At 31.0% G+C, this 15828-nt stretch overlaps 2 protein-coding genes across 2 annotated transcripts; both read right to left on the bottom strand.

The window, feature by feature from the left end:
- Positions 1-5477: 5477 nt before the first annotated feature.
- LOC111275430 (ethylene-responsive transcription factor ERF084-like) lies at positions 5478-6625 on the bottom strand. Its single transcript, XM_022860811.2, has one exon. It carries the CDS (start codon positions 6603-6605, stop codon positions 5664-5666), a length of 942 nt encoding a protein of 313 aa, XP_022716546.2. The 5' UTR covers positions 6606-6625; the 3' UTR covers positions 5478-5663.
- Positions 6626-11572: 4947 nt separating this feature from the next.
- On the bottom strand, positions 11573-14717 carry LOC111274402 (acetylornithine aminotransferase, mitochondrial-like). Its single transcript, XM_022859024.2, has 3 exons — positions 14106-14717; positions 13084-13518; positions 11573-12232 (listed from the first exon to the last, which is right to left on the bottom strand). Exons 1-3 carry the CDS (start codon positions 14493-14495, stop codon positions 11699-11701), a joined length of 1359 nt encoding a protein of 452 aa, XP_022714759.1. The 5' UTR covers positions 14496-14717; the 3' UTR covers positions 11573-11698.
- Positions 14718-15828: the final 1111 nt, after the last annotated feature.

Below are 15828 nucleotides of genomic sequence, written 5' to 3' on the forward strand. Positions count from 1 at the left end.
TGATAAATTTATAAATTTGTTAGAATAAATGTTTAATCGTTTTAATAATAATAAAATTAAAAACAAATAATAATTAAAATATATTAAAATGCTTTAAAATAATAATAATAATTTTCCCTGCCTAGATGTTGGAGGGAATAAAAATATTTTTCTAAAACAATAATTCTGCCTAGATGTTGGGGAATTATTGTTAATAATAAATAAACATAAGAAATTTTTAATTAATTTTCAAAAATTATTAAAATCGAACTTGCTTCAAAAATCCGCCTAGATGTTGGAGATTTTTAGAGATATTCGTATTTTCTTAAAAACGAAACCTTAAGCGCTATTTCTTAATCCTAGGTTTCTAAAACCCTTAAAAATCCAAAATCCATTAAATCCAAAACCGCTCGAAATCCAAAAACCTTGAAGTCCAAAGTCCGAAAAATCCTAAGGACACGTGTGAAAATTCTATTGGAAGCAATTTGTTCTCGAATGCCGCCTAGATGATGGGGTATTTAGAAAATTTTACTTCATTAAGTCTTTTCACACGAATTCATAATTCATATTAATAATAAGATTAATAAATAAAAAGTATAATAAAATTGGGATTTTAAATATAAACAGTCACACCTAAGTTCTGCCTAGATGTTGGAGAGTCGGGGTGGTCTCATTATATTTAAGAATCCAACTCTTAAATTGCATTTTATTAATAATAAGATTAATAAATAAAAAAGTATAATAAAATTGGGATCTTAAATATAAACAGTCGCACCTAAGCTCTGCTTAGATGTTGGAGAGTCGGGGTGGTCTCATTATATTTAAGAATCCAACTCTTAAATTGCATTTCATTTTACATGACATTCATTAGCATACATACGTTATCGTATTATCATCAATAATTGTCTGCATTATTCTCTCTTTAATTTACTCATAGTACTCTGCCTAGATGTTGGAGAGTCACCAACAATTTTCTGTAAAGAGTGTTATTTCATTTTAAGGATTGTTGTGTTAAATCTTAAGCGAAAAGGGTTACTTTAAATTCTGCCTAGATGTTGGAGAATTTTAAGATAATTCTTTAACTTAAAGATTTTCTCAATATTCCTAAATAAAAATTTTAGCAAAAAAAAAAATTTAAAATAAAGGAAATTAATGTTAAATTTCAAATTAAAACCATTTTTATTTGACATTGAAAATAGCGCATAGTTGAATGGTACCAATTTATAGACGTTGTGGGGGTGCTAATCCTTTCTCATGCGTAACCGACTCTCGGACCCAACCTGATTTTTCGTAGACCGAAATATATCTTTTTGATAAACTTTAAACAACCCGTTTTTATAGTTTTATTAAAAAGATAAATTTTTGGGTGGCCAATCACACTCTAATAAAGATTGGTGGTGACTCCCTCTTTTTTTTATTTTTCTCAATTTTAAAACAACTCTTTTTTACGTCTGACGGTCTCAAAACCGTTACGACATTACTTATTAATTTTATGTTTAAAACTAAAAATTTTACTATTAATATTGTTAATAATTTTTCTTTATTTTTATAAATTGATCAAATAATCAATTAAATGGAATTGAACGATTTTTAAATATTTATTTAATTTAAAATTTTTAAATGATGAGATTAGAATTTTTTATTTTTTATTTAAGATTGATTGTTATTCATTATTTTTTAATACACTCATTATCACCGTTTACATCTGTAAGATCCAATTGTGAGTTTCATTGTTATAAATAATGATTAAAGTTATATTAAAGATTAATGGACAACAAAGTAATGAAGAGACCTATTTATTTTGGATTAAAAATGTTACCATTGAATCAAGTGTTTAAATTTTTAGGTTAAAATAATAAAAAAATCATTTAATTTTATCTTTTCATTTAAGTTTTTATACTTTTATAACAATCAAATAAATTATTTACTTTTAATTTATATTCAAATAAACACTTAACTTTTAATTTGTGTCTAAATAAATTTTTAATATTTCATTTGTACTTAAATAAATTATTGATATAAATCAATATTTTATTTAAAGTAAGATTTTATATGAATGTAAATGAAAGGATGAAAATTTATTTGAATATAATAAAAATATAAAAATTTATTTAAATAAATTAAGTAATTAAAATTTTTTTTATTATTTAACGTTATTTTTATTAAATATTGACTATATTTAATGCTTAATTTCGAAACATGTATTTAATACTGATACGATTATTTTATTAAATCGGCCTATTTAAATTATTGAATGAATATCGAATCACTTTCAACCTCCGTTTAGTTTCATAAACATTGAATGTTGCTAAATAACGTCTGGTGATAGGATACACATTAAGGTGTATTACTTTAAGAAACCTGTATTTTTCATTTAATTCATTGTTCTTGCCCAATTGTTTTAAGAATACATTGCATTTAGGTAATATTTTTCTCAATCAGTGAGGTAGATATTTTAGACTTTAAAATATCTCAAAGCTCTCTAAGATATTTCAGTCTTTTTGTCGATTTGACGTGATAAAACATGAGCTTTGGAACACAAATATCAGAACCACTTCCGATAGTTGTCTCGAGCCCCTTTTGTCTTTTTCAAGTGACTGCAATGCACTCATCCGAATTCTTAAACAACAAAGATTAACGTTTCCCATTGAATAATATAATTACAGAAAAACACTCATGATGGGAGGGGGGGGGGGGGAGGTGAGTGTACATACCACAATATACAGCGAAGCCTTGACAATTGCCATGATTATCCTAAAGAGGTCAATTATAAATGCAACATTAAATTCCTAAAGTAGTTTGATTAATGAACAAGTGGCAAGTGAAGTGCACATTCTAGACTACTAGGCAAATGGAAAGATGTAAAGTTAGATTCCATGGTCCACAGAATATCTATCTATCTATCTTGAGACAAGACACGAGGACATTAGTGTCAAGTGCCCACAGATTTACAATATTTACATCAGGCTGGATTCAGATTCAGGGGCTCAGCTCAGGCCTTGTTTTCCTTTCAGTAGTGGAGGAGAAGCGGATAGGCGAGTTCAGTGTGAAAATCTGGCTGATGGGAGGCTGCAGGAGGTGGAAGCCAACTCAGTACTGTAAATATTACTATATATATTCCAGTATTTCAGTCAGACTCAGGTTTCTGAGTGAAAAGCTAAGATTGGAGATACTCTGATGGCAATGACAGACAGACAGACAGCAGCGAGGCAATATGGTAGATTCATTGTCAAAAAGTACGTCCATTTTTCATCTGTATGACTGGATCTAAATTCTAAAGCTTCGGCTGTACACAGATCAATCTTACATGACATGCTAGCCCAGCTAGACAAATGGGAATTTAAAGGCAAGTGTGGGGGCGTTTTGGGCCGTGTAGGTAAAATTCGTAAGCAACAGCTCAATGAATCTGTGGCTTGGTTAAGTCCAGGTTCGTTTCTGGAATTTAGTAATTTAGGCCTGAAAGAACAGCCACACTGATCTGAATCGAACCAAAAGCGCTTGTTTCTGAAAGATCAGGATGGTCATGGATGCAAAGTTCAATGGGCTTTTTAATTTTACATGAATAGAAAAACCATGTGAAAGTTGGCTCAAAATATGGACAAAATGTCAATTTTGGTTCTCATCTCGTTGTTTTTAATAAGAAACTTTATGATGAAAAGGTAAAAATTAAGGATTTATGTCGTAATTTCTCTCATTTGACTAGAAAGGTGATACCATATATGTTAGTAGGTCTGTCCCTGTGTTTTTATTTGGTGTTTGGTCCAATTTATGGAAGGTCTTTTTTACTATAAAAGCTAAAGATAAGCGTTTGTATCTCAAAATTTTAAGATTTTTCACTTTGGTGAGAAATTTATTTGTGTTTTTAGATGAAGTTATAAATAAAAAAATTTATTCAAAAAAAATAATAATGTTTAGTAACAAATATTTAATATTTTTTACATCCTTTCCTCATTATTTAATAATTCATAAAATTATAGGAAGAATTATATTATTTTAAATTCATATTTTTTATTTAGTCTAATTGTTCTATTGATTTTATTTATTTCATTTAAAACTTATGATTTAGTTTAATAAAATTAACTATTTTAATTTTCTATTAAAATTAAAATATGTGAAAATACTATCAAATAATTTTAATATTTTATAACACTTCTGCATTAAATTTTTCAAATGCTATTTTAATTTTTTTTTTACAACACTTTCAAAATAATTCTACCCGAACGAGAAACTCTAACTGGATCAAAGAAACCATTTTTTTGTTTTAGCCTTTTAGCTATGTTAAAAAACAAAAAGACGAAAAAAAAAGGATGGGACTTAAGGTTGGCCTTAGGTCTTTTCAAGGCCCAAAGGTTGAATTAGGCTTGAAACGAGCTAAACTAAGTTCAATACAAGGACACCATATATGTTTTTTAGCTGATTTTTTAATTATTAGATTTAATGATTAGTTTTATTTGTATATTTTAACTTATAAAGCAGTGATGTATTCTCATTTGTTAAAAGAAAAGTTGTTCAACCTTTGTTTCACAAGAACATTTGTGGAGGAGTTGATGTGATTGACGATTTAATGGGTCCCGGTGCATGATTGAATATATATATATATATAAATATATTAGTGACATGCATCAATTAATTTGACGATAATTAGTTTTCAATTGAAGTAATCCAGGTAACTCGATTGATATAAAACCTTGGTCGGAGGAATACTAGCCTTTTCCCACTGTGCTTTGTTTGTAAGATAGATTATTTTGTACTGGTACTTGATTAACAGTGATGATGATGATTATCTTTCAGCTTTATGTTGTTGTTGAAACTAGGTTTATATAGTCCAGCTACTACTTGCATGAAATCAGGTTGAACAAAAGGTCGCCACCCCGACCTTCCCTCAGCTTTGCTAGGCCACCTACGTCAGAGAAAAGGGCTAGCAGTGTCCTGGATTTTGTTTGCTTTCCAAAAGTTTGTTCAACAATTATGACTTGTATCCATAGACATTTTACAAAGCAAAGACATGAAGAAGAAATTATTGGAATCTCCACATCCTCGTGGGTTTCGAGTGTTGCAGATGATTAGCATCTTATATAAAATATGTGTATTGTTTACTAAAACTACAGCATCAAAATTGCTTTAAAAAGAAACTACTGGTATAATTAACTTGTAGCTCTTCTTAGATTTGCAAACATAGGCAAACAAATTAAGAGAGAGTAAGCTCAAGTAAAAGATTCAGTTCATCGTGCAACAAGAAACCATCTGGCATCTCTTCTCTGGGGCTCACTAACTCAGTACTGCTGTGAATATTATACCTAAAAGAAAAAGCTACTAAATCACTGTGTATATGCAATTCGTGCACTCCACCACCAAAAAATGCTTCAAACAATTTTCTCTCTCTCTCTCTCAAGGCTATGCCACTCTCAGTTCATGTTCAACACAAGAACCAAAGAAAAGAAAGATAAAGCATTCAAACACAGGCAAAGGAGATTAATTTACTACAATAATGTCAGTTTCTTTCTATATATTCATTATATGTTTATATATTCCTAGATTTAGACTACTAACAGCCCATAAAAGCCATCTTCCTTTGCTTTAATGCACACTCTGATGCAAAAACAAAGAGGTATCTTCCCAGCATGATTACATTTAGTTACTAGAAGCCTCGAAAAAGGACGTTTAAGAAGGGAAGTAAAAAGAAGCTACTGATAGGAAGGAATTGACTGTTTGACTAAACCGGTAATATTTGATGTAGTACCCTTGCTATTAAGTCCCACACGCAACTTCAACTCCAGTTCCACATTTACTTTCCCTTCGTTTCTACCAAAGCTACTATTAGAACTGAACAAATGAGCCACGGAGGTAACCACCGCGCATTTCCTCTCGCTTTTAGCTTTACCTTTCACCTTCTTCTTTGCATCTGTAGATGAAGATGAAGCAGAGAGTGATGACAGACTTAAAACCGATGGAATTTCAAAGTTGGTCTTGGCTTTTGACCCTCTCAGCCACCTCGCCGCCGCGTCATACGCACGGGCAGCCTCCTCAGCCGTGTCGAATGTGCCTAGCCAGTGCCGGCACCTCCCAATACGGTCGCGTATCTCTGCTGACCACCTCCCCCATGGCCTCTTTCTTACACCTCTGTAGCTTTTCTGCACAGAAACAGCAGGAGTGATCATCAGGTTTCTCTTGTTAGACCCGAAACCTTGTGACACCGAAACGAAACCTGACGTTTCGAGTTTACTAGCGTCAGCATTGGAGGAAATTACACTGTTGCTGTGGCTGTTTGCGGTGGGGTTGGCTTTGTTGTTACCAAAGAGAACGTGTTGGCCAACCACAGCGGCTATCCCATCAAGAACTGGAGGCGTTTCGATACAAGTACTTTCGATTATGGTTTCAGGTTTATTTTCACGATTCTTATCAAAGCCATTGAGCGAAAAAACACTCGGAAATTCAGAGCAAATGAGTAGATCGTTTAGCCTGTAAAAATGGGTAGGGGCTATCATTGAGGAACAAGAAGATAGGTCAGAAGAACCACCAGGAGGCTTGTAAAGGCAAGGCGTTTCAGTTGTTTCAGACGTTTCTGGCCTATGGAAGAATGAAACGGTTTGTAAGAGATGGTTATTTACAATTGAAGGGCTTTGCATCGCAGGAGCTGGAATGAATGAGCAAGACAAACAAATTAAAAGGGCTTTGATAGCCGAGTGAAGTATTAACCATATATTTATAGATAAAAAGTAAAATAAATTAATATTTAATTAAAATTATTAATTGTGTACTTTAACAAAAAAGATTTTATTTAGAATTTGAAGATATTCCTGTCAACTTCGATGAGACCGTAATCCGTAATATTTACATTGCCAGTACAGAGGATCCCTTTCAGTGTTACCCATTTTACCCTTCCGTTTTGTTCTAATTCACAACAATTTTTATACATTCTTTGATTCTTTCAAGGCCATTACGAAAACATCCTATGAAAAGAAACGGGATTAGGCTTCAAAATACGTAAACACCCCAATTATGAAAGTCAAATTTAGCTTATTTGAGGGATGAAAATGTCATTAAACTAGAAGTGTGACAAAGGTGATTTGATGGGGGAAGATTAAGGACTTAAAAGGTCAGAAATAACTCTACTGTGTTGGAATCTCTAGATTCTACTCGGAATTATAATTGGAAGACTGGAGAGGGACATGATTGTAAATGAGATAAAAACTTAGGGGTAATCCGGAACTTGGGGGAGAAATCATAGAGTACAGTAATAGGTATTAATGTGCGTAATCTCGAGAGTCTTGTTTTGTTAATAGCCGTCAGATTGAGTGACGTCAAGTTGGCATCGAAGGATTAGATTGTTTGACGTTTTGACTAGAGATAGATGTTGATGATGATGTTTATTTGTTTATTTTTAAGCTTTGGTAAACAGGTTATTACTTAGAATGGATTGGGTGTAGAGAAGGTGCAAGGAAGTAACCGTGTGGAGGCAGTTGAATAACCGATATGTAAGTGGAAAGATGGTGTTGATCTTGATGAAGGATGATGATGGTAGCGTTGAGCCATTTGGCGTATGTTGACGCATGAAAGGTCCTGATCATGTTAATCACACCATTTCTTACCTTTTAATTTTTTTCAATTTTTTTATTACTTGTGAATAAAGTAATAATTAAAGATTTATATGAATATAATAAATATAATTAATAAAGTGATAAAATTTAAAAAAAATTTTATTTTAATTGATTTAAATTTAATTTAAAAAATTTTCTTTTAAAATAGAGAGAAAGAGAGTTTTTTTTTTTCAAAAAATATATAAGAAATTATAGCTTAAAATAGCAGAATGATCATAAATATTAAAATTAAAAATTTTTTATTGTATAAATTAATTAAATTATTTTATCAGTTCAAAAAAAATTTATAATTGTACATGTGTTTACCTAAATGTAAAATCAATAGTAAATTACAATGACACAAAAACTGTATAAATAATTATTGCATGATTTATGGTACTAGTCCTGGATAATTAGGAAGAGAATAAAATCAAAGTTGACTCGGCAATGCATCCTTGAATGAAGTCCGGCTAATCTTACATGTCTTTGACAGTAGGCTGATTTTGTTGCTCGATATTAACAGTGTTATGTTAAGCATCAAATTCAAAATTAATTAATTATTATATATAAGTAAAAATAAAAATTTTTTAATTTTGATATTATATTAAATATTTAATTCAAAATTAATTAATAATAAATAAAAATATTAGATCTTAATATAAAATTATAAATTTATTAAATATAAGATAACCTATTTTAATAAATTACAATACGATGATCCCTCGTAAACAAGAATTACAATCATCAAGTGCTAATTAACCCTTTCAATAGGGCTCAAGTTACGTTTAGAGAGGCAACTTTGAGCTTTGTCTCGATTGGATAAGGCAAGACAGAAGGAAGCCCAGGTTCCTTAAGTAGAGGGCAGAGAGAAAAAGAGAGCAGGTAAGTTTGAGAGAAATAAGTCAAAGTGTTTTAATCAACCAGATGCTAGTTCAATTAGCAAAATTTATTTCTCTTAATATAAAAATTTTGGATTCAAAGTTAATCAATAATTTTTTTATTAAAATCATATCGAATGCTTGATTTATAATTATTATTTTTAAATTTTTAAATATGATATATCGTATTTTAATTTAAAATTTTAAATATTTTATGTATCTTCAGATTATATAAATACACACACTTAAAGGTGTTTTAAGGGTTGACAAGCTTAATTTTAGGATGCGTTATGAGTTTCAAAACATTTATAATTTTCACCTTATTTTGGTTATAGTAAAAACTTCTCTCATTTTCCTTTGTCCATGTACATATGCTTTATGCCGAATCATATAATTTCGTAATCTGTTTTATTGCTATTTTAATTTGCGTATTTTTTTTTATTGTTTATTGTGGCAAATGTACTTTAAACATATTGACTTGTTTCAATCGGTTGCGAATATTAGGGATACAACTTAGGATAAAGAGGCTAATTAAATTTCTCATTTATATTTGCTAAAAATATAAAAATTTCAGGAGTCATTAATTATATATTGGCAAAATTATTAAAAGCTTGTAGAATTTACTCGACTTTTTGGTAAATATTTCCTCAATATAAACTTAGATAAATCTGTGAATTTCCATGAAATTTTGATAATTTCATTCATATTGCTCTCTTTCTCTCTCTCTCTCTCTCTCTATATATATATATATATATATATATATATAATGAAAAAAAGAATTTTTTTGATAAACAACATTTCGAGCCCTACGTGCATAGGAAAGATAATGCCAATATTTTGTTAAATTGTTAATAATATCCTAAAATTTTATAATAAAATTTATTTTTTATTAAAAGAAATTTCAAACAACTTTTTTTGAATATATATATATATATATGTATGCATTTATAATTGATCAGTCATACTCGAGTGTTACACTTACGACAATTAATTAATATATACTTGGTAAGAGGCTTTATATTGCGATAACATAATAATATTTGCATGTTTCAAGTATCAATATTAAACACTTTGACAGCAAAAAGACAAAGCCAAACAATGTTATTATAACCGACCAAAGCACTATATTCTTTCGAGATCAACATACAGTTATTTATTCAATTCCGATGTTGCAACATTGAAAACTCACTGCAAATGCTTGCTATATATGTTGAAATGAGATGTTAAACTCACTGCACAGTTAACAATATGTTTGACTAATCAAAATCATATAGTTTTTTTCTGATAATTTATTCCAATTGGTATCATAATCATGTGATAGTGAATCCATGCATGCATGCATGCTACCCTTCTTCCTAAACAAGTTTTAATGTGTTGAAATTTGCACTCTATACAATACATATACCAGATTTGTCTTTGGTAAATGTATAAGTCAATTTATATTTGTTCTTTAAACCTCTAATACAAAAAAAATACAAAAAAAAAACATTTTAAAAGAAGTTATCTTGAAATAACCTCATCTTCATGCAAAAACAAAGGCTGGGACAATAAGAAAACCGAGGTTATGTTGAAAATACCAAAGTTGAAGCAAACCAATGCAACTTTTGCTGTCTAATTAAGATTAGTTGGCTTGACTAGGAGAAACAAAATAGAAACTGCAAAGCACAAGCAAATGATCAGTGGTCCATCAGATACATCAGGCTGGACGTTTTGAAGTCAATTGCTAGGCAAATAATCCATGCAAAAACTCAAATCTTTCTCTCAATGGAACACTAAAAACATGCAAGAAAATACCTACAATAGATTGGGGTTGTTGGCTTTATTTTGGGCAGTTTTTTCAATGTTGTTGGTGGAATTGGGATATTTGAAGAAACATTCGCTAGGAACAAAGAAGAATGTCGGTCTATAAGTCTCTGAACCAGTCTATCTATGCAGATATTGAAGAGAGGAATGGGGTGTTCTTCCCAAGAGAAAGTGGGTTCTGAATTCTGATACTGAAGCACGCGATGGGCTTATAATTAAGTGTGCGTGTGTGTGTTTTTAACACTATCATTGGACTGAGAGTTCTTCACTTGTAATAGGACACATTTTAACTCGGGGTTTTGCGAAAGAATGAGAGAGAACAAAAAAAAAAATGGTGTATGAGAAAATCCCAAGAAGAAAGAATGCCATTATGATATCTTTATGATTTCCTGTACTTCGGAGCTCTGTATTTTTGTGTCAAGCAAAACTCTAGTCGAATCTCGGTTGGTTTTGGATTTTGATAATTTCATTGGTATTGCTTTTGGTTTCGCTTGTGTGGGGAAATGTAGAGTTTGGTCATCAGATGCCACTAACTTTTGTAATTTCCTCATTTGAGTCAATTGATAGAGCCACCTGTGAAGATTCTTCCATTATCCACGTACCCTTTTCACAAGAATAGTAATTTTGAACGAAAAGATCAATAGTGGTCAAACAAAAAGGTGGATTTGCTTCATTGGTTTACTCCCACGGACCCGCTCTTGTCAGTATTCAGCATAGAAGAATGCTGGGCTAGGCCTAAGTCACTAATGGCCTAGTCTTGGACCCCACCCCTTGCACTGGCTTTACCATAGGGAAGTTTACCCTAGAACTGCCTCGTTTCTAATTAAATATTACATTAGTCATGTCATATAGTTTGCACCGAATTCATGTAAATTATTATCAAGTTTAATGTAATTTCCAACATGGTAGCTGGTTAGTGCCTTGCTTCACTCAACCTCAACTGCTGCTAGCATTGGCAGAATGATGACCATTCATAGATTTTGCAATTTAAAATATCATATGTTAACACACTAAAAATATAATTTAAAATTTTAATAAAAATTATATATTTTATTAAAAATATAAATTTTATATTTTTTTATGTTGAGGTTAATTGACATAATTTTTTTATATAAAATATGATATAAATATTGAAAAAAAATCAGGTACCCCCACTTGGAAAAATCTTTGTAAGGATTAAGGACGTCTCTAAAGTAAGAAGAGAATCGCGTAGGTTGCGCCTCAACGCTAGATTTTCTCCATCATTCATCTACTACTGTTTTAACCAGATGTACACTACTGCTATTTCATTTCCCTTTTTCAAACAACACATTTCGTTATGGGATTGACTAGAAATTTTAGAATAATTATGGGATTTTGATTATTCTATTAGTTAACATTACAGCAGCAAATTTCACATACTAGATTAAACATTCTAAATGTCTTATTTGGAACTAGATGCTGTTATCAATTCTCCTGACCTCAGTTACTACTATCAAGTGCAGGTAAACATTCATGTAAAATCTCAGCTGCATGCTCCAATTCTTTCTCTGAGATGATCAATGGTGGCACCAGTCTCACAACATTTCCTTTCCCTGCAGTTAATACTAGAAGACCGGAATTTCTGCAGGCATCTACAAGTGGTGAAGCAGACACATCCAGCTCTATTCCAATTATCAGGCCCAAACCACGCACTTCTTTCACATGTGAATTTCCTCCGAGCTTTTGGATCAACATTTCTTTGAAGTAATGACCTTTCTTTGAGACGCTGGACAAGAATCTAGGATTTGTAATTTTATGCAAAATAGCAATAGCAGCACTACACACAAGAGGTGAACCAGCAAAAGTACTTCCATGGTCTCCGTGGACTATAGTAGAAGCAACTCTTTCTGTTACTAAAGCAGCACCTATAGGAAGACCTCCAGCAAGAGGCTTGGCAAGTGTCATTATATCTGGGAAAACACCGAATGCTTCATGTGCCCAGAGATAACCAGTTCGACCAAATCCGCATTGGACCTAGGAAAAAAGAGTAATTGCAACAATGACAACAAATGTTAGAACCCCTTCTGGCACAAGATGAATTTAGAAATAAGTGAAACAAAACAAAGCTACCATAGCATAATTTCCATCTTCATTATAACCTACACATCCCTTTAGCACCAAAGAAAAGTATCATATCACTTTTACCAATTTAAAAGCTTTACATGTTATATGTATACCAAAGAGAGCCACCAAAGTCTCAAAAATTCAAAGAAAACAGAAAGCCACTTAAGTCTCTCAAAAAATTAAAAAAAAAAAAAAGGAGCAACTAAAAGATTGTCTTCAAAGCATTCTCGTGCTTTAAAATTGGAACTAGTGTATTGGCAATTTCTCTGTTATCGATGAAGAAGAAAATATGATTAACTACTTCTACTTCTCTACTAACACCAATTACTATCAAGTTAAAGTTTACTCTTAAAGTCTAAATCATGATCCATGTGAGAAAATTGGATCTTAACCCATTTTAATAGATATATGACTTTAATGTAATCAAAGAATATCTTATAATTTTGTTTCAAGCAGAATGTAAGAGGTTTCAGTGTTTTTTTTTTTTTTTAATTTAAATCATGATTAATCACAATTACATAAGTCCATTATAAGATCACAATAGGACTTCCCATTAGTATCGTAACAAATATGTATAAAATTTGTTTTGCTTACATAATTTGTTATTTACATCAATCCATGCATTGGATTGTTTGGGAAAAATACAAGAGGAAGACAAGGTAGCACGAGATCAACCACAAATTAAATCAGATCAAGACATTCAGAAGATATGATAAAAAATCTGAATTGAATTTATTTCTAAGAGAGAGGAAGCTGTGTACCTCATCAAAAACCAAGAGGGATCCAGCATCATCACATGCCTTACGCAAAGCTTGCAGAAATTCTTTTGTTGCACTGTGTATTCCACCTTCACCCTGAATGGGTTCAACAAATACAGCAGCAATTTTTCCATGCCGGATTAGATCTTTTGCAGCTTGTATGTTGCCATACTCCAGGAAAGTAACTCCAGGCATAACAGGCTCAAATGGTGAACGATAATGCTCTTTACTTGTCAAAGCAAGGGCACCCAGGGTCCTACCATGGAAGCTATTAGTAAAGGAGATAAAATCTGTAGCAGGCTGTTTATCATCGGGATTTGTAAATCTTTGAAACTTCCTGGAGAACTTAATAGCAGCTTCATTTGCTTCTGTTCCAGAGTTTGTGAAAAATACACGATCAGCAAAAGAATTAGCCACCAGACATTTTGCAAGCTCCACCTACAACAACAAAACATATCCTTTCATACAAACAGGTCCCAAAAAACCATAAAACATTAGCTACATTTGGAATATCTGTCACGCTTGTTAAACCAATAATTTATAAGCCATTCAAGAAAAAGAGATGAAATTGTAATTAAGAAAGAAAAAGCAATATAGGTATTTTCATTTCCCTATAAAAAGAAAATGAAAAATTCTATACTTGCTTCACCAACATATTTCAGCACTGTTTCGGTAATTGCTTTTGCTATTATAAAGCAAGAGTAAAAATGAAAAAAAAAAAAAATTAATTTTATAATACAACAATATGCATGATGGTTTACTTTTATGTAGGACAACTACTATATTAGCATTGATATAATATTTAAACGTTTATTCAATTTTAATATTAGCAAATCCACCTTGTTCTCTATTGTAACAAACGCAGGCAGAGCTGAAATTCAATAACCCAACAACAAAGAATCGAAATTATATTCAACTAAAAATATATATTAAAAAGGACTTAACCTTTCAATAACAACAAAAAACAAAAAAATCCATACATCAAAAACCCAAAAAAATTTTTAAATCCAATAAAAAAAACTAACCTGAGGAATGGAATAGTAGGCGTTACTAACATGAGCAAGCACATTAGCTTGGTCTGTAACCGCCCTGACCCAATCGGGATCCCCATGACCAAGCGCATTGACAGCAATCCCAGCTGCACAATCAAGAAACTCTCGCCCTTCAGGATCATACAATTTACAGCCCTTGCCACTAGACAGCACCACCGGAGCTCTTGCATACGTTCCCACAAGAACTTTCCCTTCTTCTTCTATCACGCCCTTGCTTCCATTCGACTTTAATTTCAACGGATTCGGTGCTTCCACGTCCACGCTTAGACATGCACTCACTCTGCCTTTGTTCAATGGACGGCGGAGATGAGTCACCGGAGAAACTGACACTGCATAGCTGTGAAAAAGCTGGAGAGAACCCATTTTGGTTATTTTAATTCTTTTATCGGATTTTGGTAAAGCTTTGATTTTTATTACTGTTGGGCTTTGCGGGTTTATATAGCAAACGAAAAAAAATTTAAGAACACAAATAAAAAAAAAAAAAAAAAGAGAGAAGAATTTGGTTTTAGGACAATAATGCAAAAGGTAGCGTTTGGAAGAGAAAGATTATTAATAATTCAACAAATGAATTGATTCGGAGTGCAATTTGGGGGAAAGAGGAGGCTATACCCGGATCTGATACTAGCTTTGGTAGCGGCAACACTGATTGGAAAAAAAAAAAAGTTGTATTTCCTTTTCTCGTTTTTTCTCCTCTTCTCCTTCTCGATCCTCCTATTTCTCCCTTCATATGATCGAATTCGAGTTTGGCCTAATGAGATTGAAACTGATGCCAAATCAATTGAATTGCCTTCAAAGAGGCCAAGATCAAATCTAGTCAGATAATGGTCGGATCTGACGTAGAAAAACGGGAGAAAAAAAAAATTTCATTATTTTTATAAAGAAGTTATGACACATTGCAATCATAAAAAAAAATACTAGATAAGTTATTATTATGCTTGAAATTGTGTTTGGACATATTTTTTCTGTAAAAAATAATATCAACCGACTATATATTAATTTTTCATTTTAAAATGATTATATATCAAATTTAATAGAATCAAACAAAATTGATTAATTCAAAAAGTAAGAATGATGCAGCAATATTATTCAAAGAAAACCAATGACTTTCAACTTAATAAATTATACACCCACTTCACACTTGAAAATGAAAATATATAAAACCTTTATCCAAATATATATATATATATATATATATAAAGGGAATCAAGTTATATCAGTGTATTTTACATAGTTTAAAATTTCAATTTACAATTAGTATTTTAATAAATTGATTGTTGGATTTAATAATATAATTAATACTTGTTATGCATGTAAAGTTTTTAATTGATTTGATATTTTTATTGTATCAGATAAATAATTTTTTTTAACAATTAAAAGTTTTTATATCAAACAAATAATTAGACATTTGTTATTAATTTAAAATTTAATATGCATGATTTACATGAATAAACATGAAATATAATGATTAAATTAATCAAATATAAATCATATAAAAATGTTATAAAAACGTATAAACTAAATAAATTTTACATTGTTATAAGTATCTCTTCATATATATATATATATAATTACTTGATTTTCTCCTTGAGTTAGAATAATAAATTTAATTATATATTTATTTTTTAAGTTATCGGTTTTCTTACATTGAATTCATAATTTAAGTCCATGAAAATAGGCAGAACATTTTTTTTTTTCA

Source organism: Durio zibethinus, chromosome 26 (assembly GCF_047325235.1).
Source record: "Durio zibethinus cultivar Kanyao isolate XHJ-2024 chromosome 26, ASM4732523v1, whole genome shotgun sequence".
In the NCBI taxonomy this organism is placed as follows: Eukaryota; Viridiplantae; Streptophyta; class Magnoliopsida; order Malvales; family Malvaceae; genus Durio; species Durio zibethinus.